At 37.6% G+C, this 19,465-nt stretch overlaps 1 protein-coding gene across 3 annotated transcripts in view; it reads left to right on the plus strand.

Annotated features, from left to right (window-relative positions):
* Nucleotides 1-14,961: 14,961 nt before the first annotated feature.
* Nucleotides 14,962-19,465, plus strand: part of LOC147633145 (agamous-like MADS-box protein AGL11) — a 339,941-nt gene continuing 335,437 nt past the window's right edge. For all 3 annotated transcript variants that reach the window (XR_015267047.1, XM_086805809.1, XM_086805810.1), the window contains exon 1: nt 14,962-15,487. Coding sequence is in view for 2 of the 3 variants with exons in the window: in XM_086805809.1 (XP_086661935.1) it covers nt 15,150-15,487 (338 nt within the window). In the remaining variant the exon portion in view is untranslated. The remainder of the gene's footprint in view (nt 15,488-19,465) is intronic.

Raw genomic sequence — 19,465 nt, forward strand, 5'->3', positions numbered from 1 at the left:
ACACATCCATATTCACATTCATACATCCATATCTACATTCATACATCCATATTACATCCATTCTCGCCCAAACACATCCCATATACATCTTATCCCATCAGATACACTCTCTACCTCATCCCATACACATCTTAACACATCCTAACTCATCTTAACACATTCTATCACATCTCATACACATCTTATCATATCCTATTACATTTCATACACATCTTATTACATCTTTTCACATCTCATACACATCTTATTACATCTTTTCACATCTCATACACCTCTTATCATATCCTATCACTTCCTATACACATCTTATATCTTTTTATAGAATACAAGAGAATTCTTATATTTGATATAAGATTTCTCTACACATTTATTTATGCATAAATTCCATTTAAGGAGACTAACATTTTCAAAATAAAAATCAATCTTTTATGCATCTTCCTATGCATAAATTCATTTTAAATGAAAATGACACTTTTGAATTAAAATTCCATCTCTTATGCATCTTCCTATGCATAAACTCAATTTAGATGAGAATTGACACTTTTGAATTAAAAATCCATCTTTTATGCATCTTCCTATGCATAAATTCAATTTGGATGAGAATAACACTTTTGAATTGAAATTCCATTCTTTTATGCATCTTCCTATGCATAAATTCAATTTAGATGAGAATGACACTTTGAATTTAAAAATCAATCTTTTATGCATCTTCTTATGCATAAATTCAATTTAGTAGGAATTACACTTTTAGAATAAAAGAATTTCTCTTATGCATCTAAGTTATGCATAAAATCCATTTATGATGAAAATCACACTTTTAGTATAAAAAGAATATCTTTTATGCATACCTCTATACATGAAATCCAACATGATAAAAGTAACACTTTTACAATAAAATAATCAACTTTTATGCATACCTCTATATGCATGAAATTCAAATATGATAAAAGTCACACTGTTATAATAAAATAATCAACTTTTATGCATACCTCTATGCATGAAATTCAATTATGATAAAAGTCACACTTTTATAATAAAATAATCACTTTTTATGCATATCTCTATGCATGAAATCCAAATATGATAAAAGTCACACTTTTATAATAAAATAATCAACTTTTATGCATACCTCTATGCATGAAATTCAAATATGATAAAAGTCACACTTTTATAATAAAATAATCACTTTTTATGCATACCTCTATGCATGAAATCCAAATATGATAAAAGTCACACTTTTATAATAAAATAATCAACTTTTATGCATACCTCTATGCATGAAATCCAAATATGATAAAAGTCACACTTTTATAATAAAATAATTAACTTTTATGCATACCTCTATGCATGAAATTCAAATATGATAAAAGTCACACTTTTATAATAAAATAATCACTTTTTATGCATACCTCTATGCATGAAATCCAAATATGATAAAAGTCACACTTTTATAATAAAATAATCAACTTTTATGCATACCTCTATGCATGAAATTCAAATATGATAAAAGTCACACGTTTATAATAAAATAATCACTTTTTATACATACCTCTATGCATGAAATCCAAATATGATAAAAGTCACACTTTTATAATAAAGTAATCAACTTTTATGCATACCTCTATGCATGAAATCCAAATATGATAAAAGTCACACTTTTATAATAAAATAATCAACTTTTATGCATACCTCTATGCATGAAATCCAAATATGATAAAAGTCACACTTTTATAATAAAATAATCACTTTTTATGCATACCTCTATGCATGAAATCCAAATATGATAAAAGTCACACTTTTATAATAAAATAATCACTTTTTATGCATACCTCTATGCATGAAATCTAAATATGATAAAAGTTACACTTTTATAATAAAATAATCAACTTTTATGCATACCTCTATGCATGAAATTCAAATATGATAAAGTCACACTTTTATAATAAAATAATCACTTTTTATGTATACCTCTATGCATGAAATCCAAATATGATAAAAGTCACACTTTTAATAAAATAATCAACTTTTATGCATACCTCTGCATGAAATTCAAATATGATAAAAGTCACACTTTTATAATAAAATAATCACTTTTTATGCATACCTCTATGCATGAAATCCAGATATGATAAAAGAAACACTTTTATATTAAAATAATCAACTTTCATGCATACCTCTATGCATGAAATCCAATTATGATAAAAGTAACACTTTTATAATAAAATAATCATCAATTATGCATAACATAAAAATCAATTTCTCCATGATTACAATAAAATTCTTTCAATTAATCTAGGATGATAATTCCTAGAATATGGTAGGAAGTTCTCTTTTCATGCTTTGAATGAAATTATTTTATGTGTAATTTTTATAAAAATTTTACCATAGCTCCGCTACTATGACTGATAAATCTCAATTTATTTTGAAGGATAAAGCTTATCATTTTCCTAATTGGATCATTAACCCAATAATGGATTGAATCATCAATATTCATAAAATACATAAACTAAAAGCATAGAAAAAAGCCATTAATTTGGCCTCAAGTATAGATTAATCTTGGATTAAGGAAAAGCTTTATGGAAAGCTTCATTTGGATTGAGAATGGGTCATGAGTATGACCATTTCTTGAGTGAGAGAGAGAAATTACATAAAAACCATTAGAATTAAGCATAAATGGAAATTTATGTAATTCTTTACTATCATTCATCAATTTAACTTCAATAGCATTCATCTAATTATGTAATTCTTCACTACCATTCATCAATTAACTTCAATAGCATTCAAAAACCATTCCAATTAAGCTTCTCAAGCTTCAGAGGGGTTAAAAAGAGAGAAGCATTGAGAAATTATAGGAAAGATCAAAATTCACCATTTATCTTACAATTTGCTTGATTCTTTGTTCACGGTAGAGGCCCCTAACCAATCAATTGGTTAAGTATGTTGATAGAGCCACCAATGGGGATTGAAGAAAGAGGGAAGCTCCAATTTCTTCAATTTGGAGAGAATTTTAGAGAATAGTAGAAATTAGCATTATTTCAGCATAACTCTAGTATAGTAAAATTCTTCTATTTTTTTCAAAGGACTCATGTTCTATTCATAGGAGAGGGAAGCTCTAACCAAAGCTAACTGAATTCTAGAATTTTCCAGATTCAATTTGGTTGAATTTGGACTAGATTTGGATCTAGTTTGGTTCCTTTTTTATTCGGTTTGGTTCCATTTTGATTTGGTTTGATTCAAGAGAGAGGAGAGATAAAAATATCACATTATTTTTGAGTTTAAAACTCATTCAGGCATGTGAAATATGCACCACCTCCTTTAATGGACTCCCTTTCCTTACATATGTGTCAGAATAGAATTATTATACCCAAAATATCTCATATTTTTAATATTGCTCATAGTTTTTTACTAATAAACCTTGTACATTTTCAACTCTTCATCTTATGTGAGCATTTACTCATTTTTGGATATCAAAAATATCTCATATTTTTGATATTACTCATAGTTTCTTACTAATAAACCTTGTACATAGTCAACTCTTCATCTTATGTGAGCATTTACTCATTTTTGGGTATCTTCTTTTACAAATTGGATTTATCTCCTCCCTAAACATGGATTGATGCTATTGGCCCATAGGAACCTTAATTGGACCATAATCCAAAAATTTCTGAAAATCTAGACCCTTAGGGTAAGGTCCTTTATACCCATTTCCAATAAATTCCAATTGCACATTGGAAAGTTCTTTTTGAATTTCTGTTTCAGGGGAACTTATTTTAATAAGATGAGTTATTTTTCTATCTAAAAATATTCATAATCTGAGTATTCTCTCTCTAGAATATTTTCTTTCTCTATGTCAAAACAGGTAGAGACGAGATCTCTTATATTTCTGAAGAGGAAATTGATTATAGGGGAATATGCTGGACATTTTTAGAGGTTGGGGAGGAATCTTACATACAACTTCTATGTGTAGGCTCTATGCATAAGGATTCTATGTGTAGACTCTTAGCATAGGATTTCATGCATAAGGATCTATATGTAAAGCTTTACGCATAAGGCTCTATGCAAAGGATTTTTATAGGTAGGCCGAGAATCACCAAAGGTTGAGAGCTCCATGAGTTCTCCACCCAACCATTCCAATCTTCCACATGGCTCAGTTTGGACACCTACTCTTTTAATAGCCTATTGGCCCTTTTCATGTATCCAACCACTATTATTAATGCCTGGCTACCCTTGAGTCCATTACCGGTCATATTGGCTCCCCTAAACCTTTGTTTGAGTGTGCTTACCTTTTCCCAAGTAGAACCTTCTTCTCGTCTATCCTTCCACTTAACTAAATACTCCTATTGTTCAAAGTATCGAGTCCTTTTATCTTGGAAATCCAAGACTTTTTTTGGTTCGTGTGGTTCGTCACACTGATACTAATATTAGGTCGCTTTGCAGGCTGAAAATCACCCACACACATGTTAGTGAGGCATAAATAACCTAGGAATCACCCTTCCATATAAATCAAATGTAACAAACATTGCAGGCCCCAATGTTTGCCAGGCATAAGTAACCCACGAATCACCCTTCCATACAAACCAACTATAAGAAACATTGGAAGCCCCAAACATACATCAATGTATACCAAACGTATTAATATGTATAATGGCATCACCCATGGTATTAACATGATTTGTCATGACCTAAAGATAATACAAGTGTCCATGATATATCTAAGAGGGTAGAATTGCATATTTTCAATGAGAGCTTAAAACATATTCTCATAATAGATTTGATATTATGTCAAAAGTGAACAATGGACACAAAGGTGTATTTCTCAATGGAGGCATCATACAATGATATTTTTCCATGTCCTAAGCTCAACTTGTACAAGTACGTGAGAGTATGTGGGGCCTTTAGCAAGACTCAAACAACATTTTTTTTAAATGTAAAAAAAATCCCAAAAAAAAAACTCCAAGCACTCTATTTTTTCATGTGAATAAGGACAAATTACTAATACAATAAGTACCCTGCTTTTTCATGTGAACATAGTGATGCTTACATGATTTTTTAGGTTTTCTTTTTAAAAATACCTACACCAAGAACTCTGGTTTTTCAGGTGAACAAGTAAGGATGCTTAAAACAACAAAAATCAAATCAAAGAGGATAGATTTATTTTTCTTACAACTCAATCCCCCAATCAAAAACAATAAAAAATCACAGCTTCACCACACTTTTTACAACATAACAACAACCTTATCTATAAATGGCTTCACCCAAAACTTCACCAAAACTCAAAATATGTAATAGAAATGCGTAAGAAAGGATATGAGTGCTCAAAGAAAAAGAAAGAAGTAAGAATGCCTTCCTACAACTGCATTGAAAGTGGTATGGCTCGTTGAATCTACCGGCTTAGGAACTCTTTCTCCCAATAAGGAATGGAAATGGCCAACAACCATCGTGGGGATACTTATCTCACTTCCAAGCTTGGGATCTCCATGACCTCTAAGCTTCACCAATAGTAGCTAGCTCTAACCTTCCAGCTACTCTCTTACTTTCAACATGAGTTTTGTGGCAACTTCTTACAAAGACACACCTCTCTCACACTCTATATACTCTCTTAGGTAATGCATATTTAGAGGCACATGTGCCGAGAGCAATAAAGTATTGAGTCTCTCAACTATCTCTCTATCTCATGTACACAAGAGCAAAGAGCAAGAAGAGGACAAGATCTCAACAAAGGGTGATTGTGTCTTTGCATTATGAGAAAATGCCTTATATATAACTGGCCCTTATTCACACTTGGGCATCTAAAACTTATAGAACTAAATATTTAATCTTGATCATGGCTAGCTATTCTCACATAATAACTAGAAGTTATATAATACCTTACGAGCAATGATTTTATATTCACGTGATCATAATTTTTTTTTTGTTAATAACATGTGTTAACATGTTCCCAAAAAAGCCGGTGGGAGGTTCCCTGATAACCGGCTGAAATCCCGCCGGGATTTTGCATTTCTCGGCGGTCCCGTCGGGAAAACTAAAAGCCCGGCAGGACCCACCAGGGTCGTCATCTAGCCCGGTGGGCTATAATTTTCTATATATATGGGCGCGGGGGGGCCTTTGAGAGTTCATTGCTGATAGTATACACAGGTAATGAGAGTTCTGGGTGTGTGTGTTTGTGTGGGTGTGTGTGGGTGTGTGTTCGTGCAGGCAGCCGCCCATTGTCGCAATGCGCGGTAGGATGTGGGTGGTTCGCCACACGAGGGGTGTGTGTGTAAGGCCATTCTTCGGAATGGTGCTTACCCTAGGGCACTTAGTCGGTAACGCGGCTAGTTTGTGTCCTATGGTAAGTATGGCACGCCGTAGCGGTACCAGTGTCGGTAACGCGGCAAGTATAGTATCGTTATTGCGATGTCACCTTCCCTTCCCTTCCCTTTGTCAAATGCGAGCATATGGTCGGTAACGCAGCCAGTGTATGTCCGTATCCTATTCGTATTCCCATAGAATCGAGCGGCATTGTGTCGTTAACGCGGCAAGTTAGTGTCCTCCGCTAGTGCATATATTGTTTTTTGCATATTGCGGCATTTGATCGTTAACGCGGTCGAAAAAATGTCATAAATTTGCTTGCATATTACGGCATGTGATCGTTAACGCGGTCGAAAAAATGTTGTTAATTTGCTTGATTTGACTTGTATTGTTTTTATTGTGTGTGATCCATGCGATACTTGGTAACGTGGCATGAGTATCTCATGGATCAAAGTTTACATCATATTGTCTTTACGTTGAATTTCATAATATCGTAACTCGAAAAAATGAATATCTCTCTCTCTCTTCCTCCCCCCTCTGTCTCTCTCTCATGATACACTTCACAACTCTTTCTCTCTCTCTCTCTCTCTCATGATACACTTCACAACACGATAGATGTGTAGATGAGGATTTCTTTTTTTTTCTCTTAAAATATACATAATCCCTAATAAATTCTTTTTTCTCCCTTTATTTACTTAAAAAATAAAACAATACATTATTTTCCTCTCTTTAGGAACTCACAAAATATTGAAAATGTCATCTAATGTGTCTTCTCTCTATGAGTCCCCTCTCTCTCTCTTCCTACCCCCCTCTCTCTCTCTCTCTCTCTCTCTCTCTCTCTCTCTCTCTTATGATACACTTCACAACTCTCTCTCTCTCTCATGCTACACTTCACAACTCTCTCTCTCTCGCTCTCTCTGTCTCTCTGTCTCACGATAGGTGTGTAGATGAGGAGTGCTTTAGGAATACAAAACATTATTTTTCTCTCTTTAGGAACTCACAAAACTATTAAAAATGTCATCTAATGTCCCCTCTCTCTCTATCTGTCACACCTCTCTCTCTTCCTCCCCCCCCCTCTCTCTCTCTCTCATAATACACTTCACAACTCTCTCTCTCTCTCTCTGTCACGGTAGGTGTGTAGATGAGGAGTGCAACATGTATACACTTGATAAGTAATGATAAGTAATGATGCACTTGTTGCGGGTGTCTCACGTTCGATAATGTATTGCATGATGTTGAGTTCAGTAATATTGATTGATATTCCGTTTTTGTTTCATCATTGATAAGTAATGATACACTTGTTGCTGCGATTGTCTCACATTTGATGATGCATTGGATGATGTTGATTTCAGTAATATTATTTGATATTCTGTTTTTGTTTGATCATTGATAAGTAATGATACACTTGTTGCTATTCTCTCACGTTTGCTTGATGTTGATTTCAGTAATGTTGTTTAATATTCTGTTTTTGTTGTGTTTAGTGATATTTGCTAGATTTACGAAGACGACCAACATGCTTTCCCCTGAAGAGCGTAAAATCGTTCTACGAGTAATTCGCATTGAAGCAGTCATCACAGTGTCACAATGTGCAGATGACATCATCAAAAAAGATCAATGAGTCCGAGATACTCATGCGAGATCTATTAGAGCAGATATGGGAAAATGCACAGCGTCGACTTCGAAGCGGAGGCAACGCTGAGTTGCTTGATAGACAAAAGATAGCAGACTTCAACCATCAACATATAACACGAACTATTTTGGGGAGCATGCATGTAGCATGCAATGATCTTAGAGATGCTGCCCTGCCTGAAGCTAATATGCATCGTCTACAGTTATGGGACGCTGTATGGAGTGAGCAAAGAGCCAAGAGCAAGCGCATGAAGGCGCTGGATGCAGAGTCACTCCCCAAAAGAGTGCGCATTGCCCAAGATGTCGCTGCAACGCCCAGCCAGGCAGATGCGAGTGGGACAGGTGCCATTAATCGTACTATCTACAATTCTATGTGCACACATCTCATTGGCGTCCCGCACGAGGCTCTGCTCGAAGGGCGAACAATAGGCTCTGGTGTTTTTGGCACAGTAAAAGAGTATACAGTTAGAGGTATATCATTTTTGCCAGAGCACATTACTTTTTGCGAAAAGCACTACAAAGGAGAAGGCAGTGCCAAGTTCGAGAGCTTCCAAGCAGAGCAGGCATGCAGGTTCTACACCCATCAATTGTTAGGTGTATTGCCTTCACAAAAGAATCTCCTTGGATCACTATTTTCCCATACTATAATGGCGGCTCGCTTGGTGATACTCTTCTGAAGGTCCCCTTCAGATTCAGTGAGTTCACCAGAGAAATTTTTCGTTTGGATCGAGGATGGAGACAACCCCCGCCCGATAATATTCCTTTAAGTCATCTAGAACTTTCTAAAATAAAACAAGTAGTAATAGTTCCATGCCACATATTATGCATGCCCTAGTGAAAGGCCTAGCGAGAGCACATTTGGCATGAATTATACATACCGACCTACATCCATTCAATGTAGTGTTGGATTTTACAAAAGAGTTGAAGCCACGCGTAGGTATTATCGATTGGGGGTTACTACTGAGAGCGCCCAAAAAATGGGTGCCTCTCAATTTTGTATTTGAAGCAGACAAGAACCCTGAGAAGGTGGCACAGGCGGTCTCCTATGTAGACAGAGAGCGAAATAAACGGCCGTGGATAGCCCCAAAACTTTATGATCCGTTTTTGGCAGATGCATGCACTCTTGCATCTAATGTTTTTGCTTTAGGGTATTTATTACAAATTTTATATGACTTTTGGCAGAAAGTACAAGAGTTGTGGATGGACAATAGTTCCTATGACAAAGTTACCATGGATACTATTATTTATAGAGTCAAAATTGGATGTGTCTGCCTAATCGCGCGACGAGCGAAAATCTGTTTTGCAAGTAGTGGAATTTTTTAGATCACTAAATACTGACCCAACGAGGGCACAACGTCCTCTTGTAGAGCTATCGGTGTCATTCACCCCAATTTTGTAAAGATACAGTATCAGAAGATTAAGTTTCAAAAATGGCACTTTGTTTGTCTCTCTTCAAAATTTGATATGTACCCATTGTTTGAAATATTATCTCATTGAGTCTTTGCAATATCTCTCTCCTCTTGTGGTGTTTAAGTTTATGTTTTCTCTTCAAAATTTGATGTGCGCGCATTGTTTGAAGTATTTTTTGAGTCAAGTGGATATTTCTCATTGAGTCTTTTGCAATACATATCTCATCTCGTGGTATTAAACTTTAAGTTTTTGAGGGTAATGGTCAATTTATCTTACGTTGATCTTTACAGTTCATTAAATTCCTAAAGTCATTTACGTTCATGCAGATATGGCAGAAGCGCAAGCAAATGAGCAACAAAGAGTTAGCCAAGAAGGCATATGAGCGAATGAAGGCCCTTGCACATGGACTGACAGCCCACGAAGCTACGAGAACAGCATGCAAGTTGTCAAAATGGACAAATCCTACTTATGCCCAATGGAAAGACATAAATAAACGCGTAACCACAGAGATGATAAAGGAAATATGGCCATGTCCAGATGGCGAGATCAAGAAGGGAAGATGGAAGGTTTCGTGTTGCACTCATAATGATATCAAAATTAATGCCGAGCGCATTTTCTTGGAGGTGTAGGGTCGTCCTCTCCATAACGTCGACGCTTCACTCTATTTTGCTAAGATGCTATATGCACAATTTATCCTAGAAACTCGTGGACTTCACCTCCAGAGAGGCCACTGTCAACACCCACGACATACGTGAAGAGACAGTGACATTCACAAGGGAGGAACTTGCTCTCATGGTGGAGGGCGCTGGATTGGAGTTAAACAAGGTCAAAGAAAGCTTAGGGGCACAGCTAGCAGAGAAGGAGAAAGAAGCTATGCGATTATCTCAAGCGTCAACTCCTCCCCCGGCCAATAGAGGGATTCAAGAGCAGCTCACAAAGATCAGCCAAGATGTATAGACCATCTCTTCATGTATTGCTCCTGTGCGCCAAGGGAACCACATCTCTCATTTTTTGATACATCCTGATCTTGTGGGAGTCTCTGCTGAGGCTACTAGTTCCTCCACCCCCCAATGTCCTGTATGTTACAAAGTATTCGATGGGTGGAGCGGCCAGTATATACTACCCTGTGGACACTACTACCACTTAATATGTTTAGTGAGGCAAATGCAAAATATTTCCACATGTGCATTGTGCAGTGTCCCAATAAATCAAGGTATTTATACACTGTTCGGCATGGCTAGCAAATATAAACCACCAGGATCTTTAGATGCAACTCCTAGTGCAATTCGCAATGTATTTCAAGATGAAAGCTAAGAAAGATATAAATCCTACTTTTGTATTGATAATTTCTCCAAATACAATCATTTGTACAAGTACTTTTTATGAAATTAATGAAATGACTTCTTCCTCTATGTCAGTATCTTGCTCCACAATTCTTTCACCGTTTACCCTCTCGTCTGCTAAATTAAGCTCATCTAAGTCAATGTCCAAATTGTCTTCTATCTCAAGGGTAGTGCACGACGTGCGTCCAACATCAAAGTTCCCGTCTACTACATCATCACAATCGTACATCCATCTGGGCATATCTTCTTCATAATCTTCGCTTTCAATGTCTCGCAAGATCTTTTCATTGCAATACATGTAAACAAGTTTATCTGCTCGATCTACAAGAAGTCGATTGCGAATAGTACTGTGAATATATTTGTACATGCTCCAGTTTCTTTCTTTCTGAGCCTAAGTTTGAAGAGAACTGACTTAGAACCTTCATCGCAAGGTTGCGCAATAAAGCATAATGCTCACCATCATTCATCATCCACCACTTCCATGCAGGTTGCTCTTTAGCCATTTGTTGAACAAGGGAGTTGGAAAATAAACCCTTTTTCAATCGAAATGAGGTTATCTCCTTTATGCACTTTACACGATCATCAACATTATTATAAAAAGTATTTACCACTTTATAAAAATCTTGCACCACCTCAACGTTGGACATCAAATCCATATTCCAATATTCAGGATCCAACATGTAAGCAATACTATGTAGTGGTGAATGCGCTCCAATCCATTTAGCATGAAAGTACTTCAATAGTACTTTTCTTTGTCTACTACTGGAGAATGGTACACGCCATTGCTTTTCCACCACTGAATGCTCTAATTTCTTAGGACACTCCAAACTCCGCTGGACAATCCACCATTGCATCCATGCTTTCCCTAGATTAGGCACTCTTTGATCAAGACTTCGTACGGCATACATAACAGGCATCATTACATGGTATGCATCCATCACACTGTTCCACCAACTTCTTCTCGTAAGCGCTGCCTTCAAGACTTTGATTTTCTCTTTCACTTTTTCAAGTTGCGTGCTCTCCCAGTCATGAAATGCCAAGCATGTAAATGTTTCGCAAACTGCATCTTTATTTCGAAGAAGAGACTCAAAAGTGTAAAAGTGAGTGCAAAACCTAGTCTCCGGTCGAAAAATATCTAACACTCTTTGTCTCTTGAGCATGAATCTCACAATCTGGCGAGCAATGTCGACGATTGAGGCAAACCATTTGGTATCATCACTTGTATACCAATCTTTTAATACAAGATTCAAACTATGAGTATTACAGCCTACCGAAAAAACATGTGGATACTATCGCTTTAGGATTTTGGATGCATTCTTGCAATTCTTTGCATTGTCCATGACGATTTGGACTACATTTTTGGCACCCACTTCCTCTATCACAGAGCCAATGACTTGAGCAATGTAAGCCCCATTTTTGATTGAACCAGCAGAATCCACGGCACGGATGAAAGTCTCACCTCTAGGTGAAATAACCATTATATTAATTAATGGTTTTCTTTGTACATTAGACCATCCATCACTTACTATACTACATCCAGAAAGCTCTATATTGCTAAGAATTATTCTTTGTACACGTTCTTTTACTTGTGTATAACATTTCTCTAATAGATCATTTCACATAGCATGGTACGTAGGCGGTGAAAACCCAGGTCCAAACTCACCAATTTTCTTCCATGCTCTCTTCCAATGCTCACTGTCCACCATCATCATAGCACTCCCAGAAAAGTAAATCGCTTCAGCAAGGGCGAGTTGTGCATCATCGAGCTGACCTTGACGTAGGCTTTCTTGCAATGAAGTTTGATGCATGGGTATATTTCCTACATCAAAGTTTCGCTTGCAGGAAGATGCACTGTAGATTGCTGTCTGGTTGCACATTGACGTTCGGAGTACAAGCAGGCGATGTAGCGGGAGTTTGATGATTAGAACAACAGTGTTCTTGCTACCTTGATACATTAACGGTAGGAGTGTAATGTTTTCTTGAATCTTTCTTTTGAATTTCTTCTCTTATGTGTTTGGCCACTGCAGGTGCAGAGGGGTGGGTACATGACTTTTTCTTCGGTCCGCCTAAAAAGTGTTCTCTTAGTCGAGGCGCCCCACCTGATTTTACTGCATGGCATAGCTTACACTCCCAATCTATGAATCGATCACCAACGTTAATTGCATATTGCCACTCTATCCCAGGTGCCTTTTTTTTCCTACTATTTGGAATTTGGACTCTATTGGAGGTATCACTGGATCCAACATTGTCCTCCATCTCAACAAATAACCTATTCAACCAAGCATATAACAATGAATACACAAATGAAAAAACAACAAAGTCACTCACGTATTACAAAACATACATTAGCAGACAAACTACTTCGAAACTATCTTGACAAACATAAAAGATCATCACATAACACAAAACTACTTCGAAACTATCTTGCAAGGTCTGACTAGAAAACTACTTCGAAACTATCATGCACATTGCACCCCCAATGAAGGATGCCTTTTGTACCCAATTAAGGATACTTTACACAATCAAAGATCTATGCTTGCCCAATACTCTAGTATAGGACAATAGACCTTCTCTAACATTCACAAAGAAAATCAAAGATCTTCGCTTGCCCAATACTCTAGTATAGGACAATAGACCCTTGTCTACTCTAAACTATATCAAGTATCAAGAACCAATACAAGCCCCTAAGCAGGACTCTTGGCTCCATCAAACCATTCATAAAGCAGAATGAGGTAGATTACCTACGTAGCTCAAATGCAAAGCTGAATGACTCCAACTTTGTCCCTAAATCTCCGCAAGTATTAGCTACGAACCACACCCTGTCCCCAATTCAAAGAACTAAGGACGAGTGGCTCAATAGCCTTAGGAGTGCCTATAAGGAAAGACAACAGCCCCTAAGATAAGGACGTTCTTCCCAAGAGGACACTTCTAGCAACTTGAGAGCTCTACAAGTACTTTGAGGAGAGATATCACGCCCCCAAAATAAGGACTATCTCCCCAAAAGTTCTACGAGCGATGGGTGTCATGCAGTGTTTATAAACAGAACAGAATCCCGTCGGGGTTCTTTTATTTTCCCGGCGGGCCCGTCGGGATATTAAAAACCCCGGCGGGCCCGCCGGGAAAACAAAAAGCTCGGAGGTATTATGGGACTAGTGGGTTCTGGTAGGTCATTGCTCAGGTCATGTGAATATACAATGTGATCACAAGTTTTAATATGTTAACAACAGGTTTTGTTAACGTGATCACGAAATTGTGAAGACGTTAATGAAATCCCTGCTTACGAGACTTATTGCTAACTCTCGTATAGGGTAGAGAGTGCTTTTATTAACTTAAATTGGGTTATAACACATAGTGAGTGTGGGTGCGAGTGTGATTGCAGAGGCAAGATTGAATCTCTATGGAGATTGTAAATATAATTTATCGTCTATAGAGGTTAAACAAGGCTCTGCCGAGATGTGAGTGTAAGTGAGAGTGTGATACATCCTTTACGGAGATTGAAAGAGTCTTTGCACAAAGACGTGAGTTTAGTGTTAGTAAGATAGCTTAGGCTTGCGCAACGTTATTTATCTTCTTGAATGAGTAAGGGTAACGCTTCTTGAAGGTAAATAATTTTTATTGTTCACTACTGTCTTTTTTTTTTTGTATTGTGAGGTTATTTTTAAAGAGAGAATTTGACATTAGCATGCGGGAGAAGGGGATGGCTATCGCAATGTAAGGCAAGAAGCCTAACCGCTATTCTCTTGTAGACTTGAATTAATGAGATGCTATCTTGTTTTTATATTTGAACCTATGATTAATCATAATTCATTTTGATCAAGGAATTAGTGTGAAACAGAGCTTTACGTATTTGAAAGTATAGGTTAATTTTAATTCATAGTGAATTTCACGAATCATGCCTTTATTTTCCTAGTGAGAAAGAGATACTTCTCAAGACGTAGACTGCAAAAAGAGTGCAAACATAAACTTTAAATACATTAATATCCGATTCATATTTCATTTGCATCCTCTTTAGAAGTAATACCTTCTTGTTCAAAAACTGAGTTCACTCTTTCTTGATTTTAAAAATCCTAGGGTGCATTATGGATCTTGATAATAAGTATGTTAATTTTTTTTATTTTTTTTTAAAAGGGCGTACGAGAGACAATGGTCGTACTGTGGGTGGGTAGAACGGGAAAGTGAAGCAAAAAAAAGGACTGTTCCCAGACGATGTAGGACGATTATACAGAAAAAAATTACATTTATAAATAATGGAAAACGGGATAGTGGATGCAATGTCCAAGTGCGTTCTTGTCTCCAAAGTTGATTTGTTTTTCCTGTGGAGATCTGGCTTGCGCTTTTAAGCCTGATCGGCCCTGGCTTGTTAGGTTTCTTCTCATGTAAATAAATCAGAAGCTTGGCGTTGTGGAAAGGCCTTGCTGCTGTAGTAAGTATAACCTGTATCTCCATTTCTCCCTGAGCACGTTACAGCTAAGAAGAATGGTTCAAGCTCCAGCTGAAGATGCCCACGCAACAGTTGCTCAAGCAGAGCGGCATCACGCGGAGACGGAGTACACGCACCACGACCACGATGGTTGCCTGGACCTGCTGCAGCAGTCGTTCCATAAGTTTGATTTGCTCGCCCCTCCCGCTGGTGTCCCTCGCGGCAAGATCCAGATCAGACGAATCCAGAACACCACCAGCCGCCAGGTCACCTTCTGCAAGCGTAGGAATGGGCTGCTCAAAAAAGCATACGAGCTCTCTGTTCTTTGCGATGCCGAAATCGGCCTCATCATCTTCTCCACCACCGGCAAACTCTTCGAATACGCAAGCTCCAGGTACAATTGCTGCGAATTAAAGCTTCTCATTAGTTCTTCTTGAAGGCGTCTCACTGCGCTGCTAAATGTATCGGAGGCTATTTGCTGAAGTCGTCTGTTTTCCCACTTGAGCACGCACGTGCATGTACACATCCCACGCGTACACATGTATATGCTCAAGTTTTTATTGATGTGTCTGACCTCTTCCACCGCATGCATAAATGCACACATGGACATCCTGCGTATACACATACAGTATGTGTAGTTATATTATATATACATGTATTTATATATGTACATTTAAACACACTCACGTACATGTATGTATTTATGTGTATTGTAATGGTAAAGAATCTAACCCTCAAGGAACGAAGATCAAGAGGGCTTTTCATTTGAAGAGGGTGTATGGAGGAAGACAAACCAATCGCTAGCTAGTTCTCGATCATCCTTGTCCTATCATGATGATCACATACCTTACCTTCATGTGCTAGGGATTCATTCAAAAATTGACCATTTTTTCCCACCTTCCTAGTTGTAGGCATTGATGTTTCTAGGAGTATCAGCACTCTATACATGGCTCTAAAGTCCCCTGTGTCTTTACCCATGAAAAGATCTTCCATAGGCATGACTCCTCATTTATCTAAAATAGACATAGCTGCTGAAGTTTTCAACCTAGTCTGTTTTCCCACTTGAGCATGCACGTGCATGTGAACATCCCACGCGTACACATGTATATGCTCAAGTTTTTATTGATGTGTCTGACCTCTTCCACCTGTGTAAATGCACACATGGACATCCTGCATATACACATACAGTATGTGTAGCTATATTATATATACATGTATTTATATATGTACATTTACACACACTCACGTACATGTACGTATTTATGTGTATTGTAATGGGAAAGAATCTAACCCTCAAGGAACGAAGATCAAAAGGGCTTTTTTTTTTTTTAAACACACCCAAGGCCCACTCAAGTGGGTGGAGCCGATTTTCTCTTCCAACAATTAGCCAATTATCATGGTCGGACAAGGGTCACGTACCATCGGGCAAGAGCCACGAATTAGGCATCCGATCAAGAGGGCTTTTCATTTGAAGAGGGTGAGTATAAAAGACGTATGGAGGAAGACAAACCAATCGCTAGCTAGTTCTCGATCATCCTTGTCCTATCATGATGATCACATACCTTACCTTCATGTGCTAGGGATTCATTCAAAAATTAACCATTTTTTCCCACCTTCCTAGTTGTAGGCATTTTTGTTTCTACTTCATATGCTAGGGATTCATTCAAAAATTGACCATTTTTTCCCACCTTCCTAGTTGTAGGCATTGTTGTTTCTAGGAGTATCAGCACTCTATACATGGCTCTAAAGTCCCCTGTGTCTTTACCCATGAAAGGATCTTCCATAGGCATGACTCCTCATTTATCTAAAATAGACATAGTTGTAAAGGTTCTACAAGATCCATAGAAACAATATTGGAAAACCAAGCCGACTCTAACCCTCTTGAAAAATGTTGACCAAATAGTGGGTCTCTACATCTTATAGTGTATACTATTTGAGCAATAAATGAGAATATTTTTTGCAAATGATGCTCATGCAACCAAAGGAAAAGGTAGGTTGACTAGAATTCAAAGTGTAAAAGAGAAATCCAAGTCATGTAGAAAGTTAGATAGTCCTTATGTAAAAGAGAAAGCCAAGTCATGTAGAAAGTCATTCAGGGAAAAAACATGTTGAATTCAGGGTTTAGAGCATCCACCAACAAGAAAGAGATGGAAGCCGGATTTCATTTTATTATTATTAAAAAAAGAAATTAAAAACAATATATTTTTTAACAAAATCTTAACTATACACAATTTCTCACACTCCATCCACATATCCTCCTCCTTGCCTACCTTTCACTCACTTTATTATCCACCTAACCCCCTTATTTCCTCCCCTTCACACATTTCCCATACACAATTTAAATTTTTTATAGTCTTCCTCCTTTCCCACCTAACCCCCTACCATACTTATAACTCACACTAAACACAAATACACTCATCCCCTTACACACACACACACAAATACACTCATCCCCTTACACACACACACACTAAACACACACACACACACAAATACACTCATCCACTTACACACACACAACACTTAATTCACAACTAACCCTCTCATCATCCCCTATCTCCCGCTAACTTAATAACACTCTTTTTACTAATTATTTTCTTGCACCTTTAAAAAAAAGATCTATCACCCCCCCATCAACTTTATGAGTTGTAAGTGTTTTAGGAGGGGTAGCATGTTTTTGTTCTCCAGTTGGCACTTTTGGGAACCACTTGTTTTGTGCACATGGCAGTCTCACATTTCTCTGTGGAGATTCAATCTCTCATCTTTGAATATAGCATGCCACAAAGATATAAGTGGACCACACACTCTTGCACTATGTACACCCCCATTTGTGTGCACATTGGCACAAAGGTGGCACATGCACATTCATCACACATCCTCCCATCTTTCTCCATTCCTTTTTGTAATCTAGCATGAATTCATTAATTTCACTGATTTATCAGATACCCAACTCCCATGCCCACACTTGCATCACCAGTTTCATGTAATTCCTTTGATATTATGAGGATATTTGGGATTCAGTTCCATTCTTGAGGGCTACATGGGAGGATATTGCTTATGTGATCTTCGGGGACACGTGGTCTGCAAATCATGAATCATGATATAGTGTAGAGAGGTTCTTTATTGTATATGTCTCATCATTGCCTTCCCTTTTATGTCTTATTACTATTGAAAGGTCACATAGAGTTTTTCTATCGAGAGCTTCATACGGCGGTGTTACACCATGATGCATATGTTGTGACCTCAAGTGTGTTTTTTGTCTAGCAAACCCATCTAGTATCTAGAATATCTTACATCATTGGGGTTGAGCTACATTTATTCTCATCCTCCTCAATAGCCACTTCAAATCATTTGGAGCCAGTGTCTATGGACACTATGGAAGATAGCCTTAACACCGACTATTTCCTAGTCTTTGACTTACTCTTTTTATTAGGAGGACTTCTCCCCACTTCATTATAGATTCATGGAGGAGGGACCTCATGGTACACAGTATGATTCTATGTCTTATTTGGAGTCATTAGGTCCACATGTATCATCCGTAGGTCTTATGATTCAAGGTACTTATACATTTATGGCCTTTCCTAGAACACCATCTCTAGCCACTTTCATCTGGGATCCAAGATTCACTTTGGATGATCCTTGGACCATATCCTAGAGCCATCAACATTTGCTCCATCGACCATCCCTTTTACATTGCAATTTGCTAGGGCACCCATGCTAGCATCATATGTTTGGGATATAGACATACACTCATGGGCACTCATTGAGTTCCCTATCTTCATTTGGGATCCTAGTGGATGGACTACACATTAGAGGTGGGGGAGCCCCTCGCCTCTCTTCATTCATGTGTGCTTCCAATTAGAGGTGGGGGAGCTTCTTATACCTCCTTCTTCGACATGGGCTTGATCGAGATATCGTTTGAATATTCTTTGGCCTATTACGCTTCGTCATTTTATTTTCTTTTTTTACTTCTCTCCTTATACTTCCACCTTAGAAATTCTTTTCGACATCGAATGGGACCATGTGTGCATCAGAGGTGGGGGAATGTTAACCCCTTGGGTTAACACCTAGGCTGACATTGACATTGTCCACTATAGGTGCATGTGCACATGATTTGTTCACATTGTATTATTCATTAGTAGATGCACATCTTATATGGTTTATACCTTAGGCATGAGGGTTATTGGGTTTACCCACACCTCTTTGGTTGTAATCTATTAAATCTCACCCATGTGTGACATGTGGCATTGTATTTGCTATATAATGAAGGTATGGGTAAGGGAGAGATCATTCCTTCTACCTTAGAGTTGAAGTGTCTATTCCTTCAGTGATAGTGTAAGCTTTCTCTTGTGCAAATGCTCCTCTTGTTCCT

Source organism: Cibotium barometz, chromosome 12, assembly GCF_041138505.1.
Source record: "Cibotium barometz isolate CiBa-2024 chromosome 12, ASM4113850v1, whole genome shotgun sequence".
NCBI lineage: Eukaryota > Viridiplantae > Streptophyta > Polypodiopsida > Cyatheales > Cibotiaceae > Cibotium > Cibotium barometz.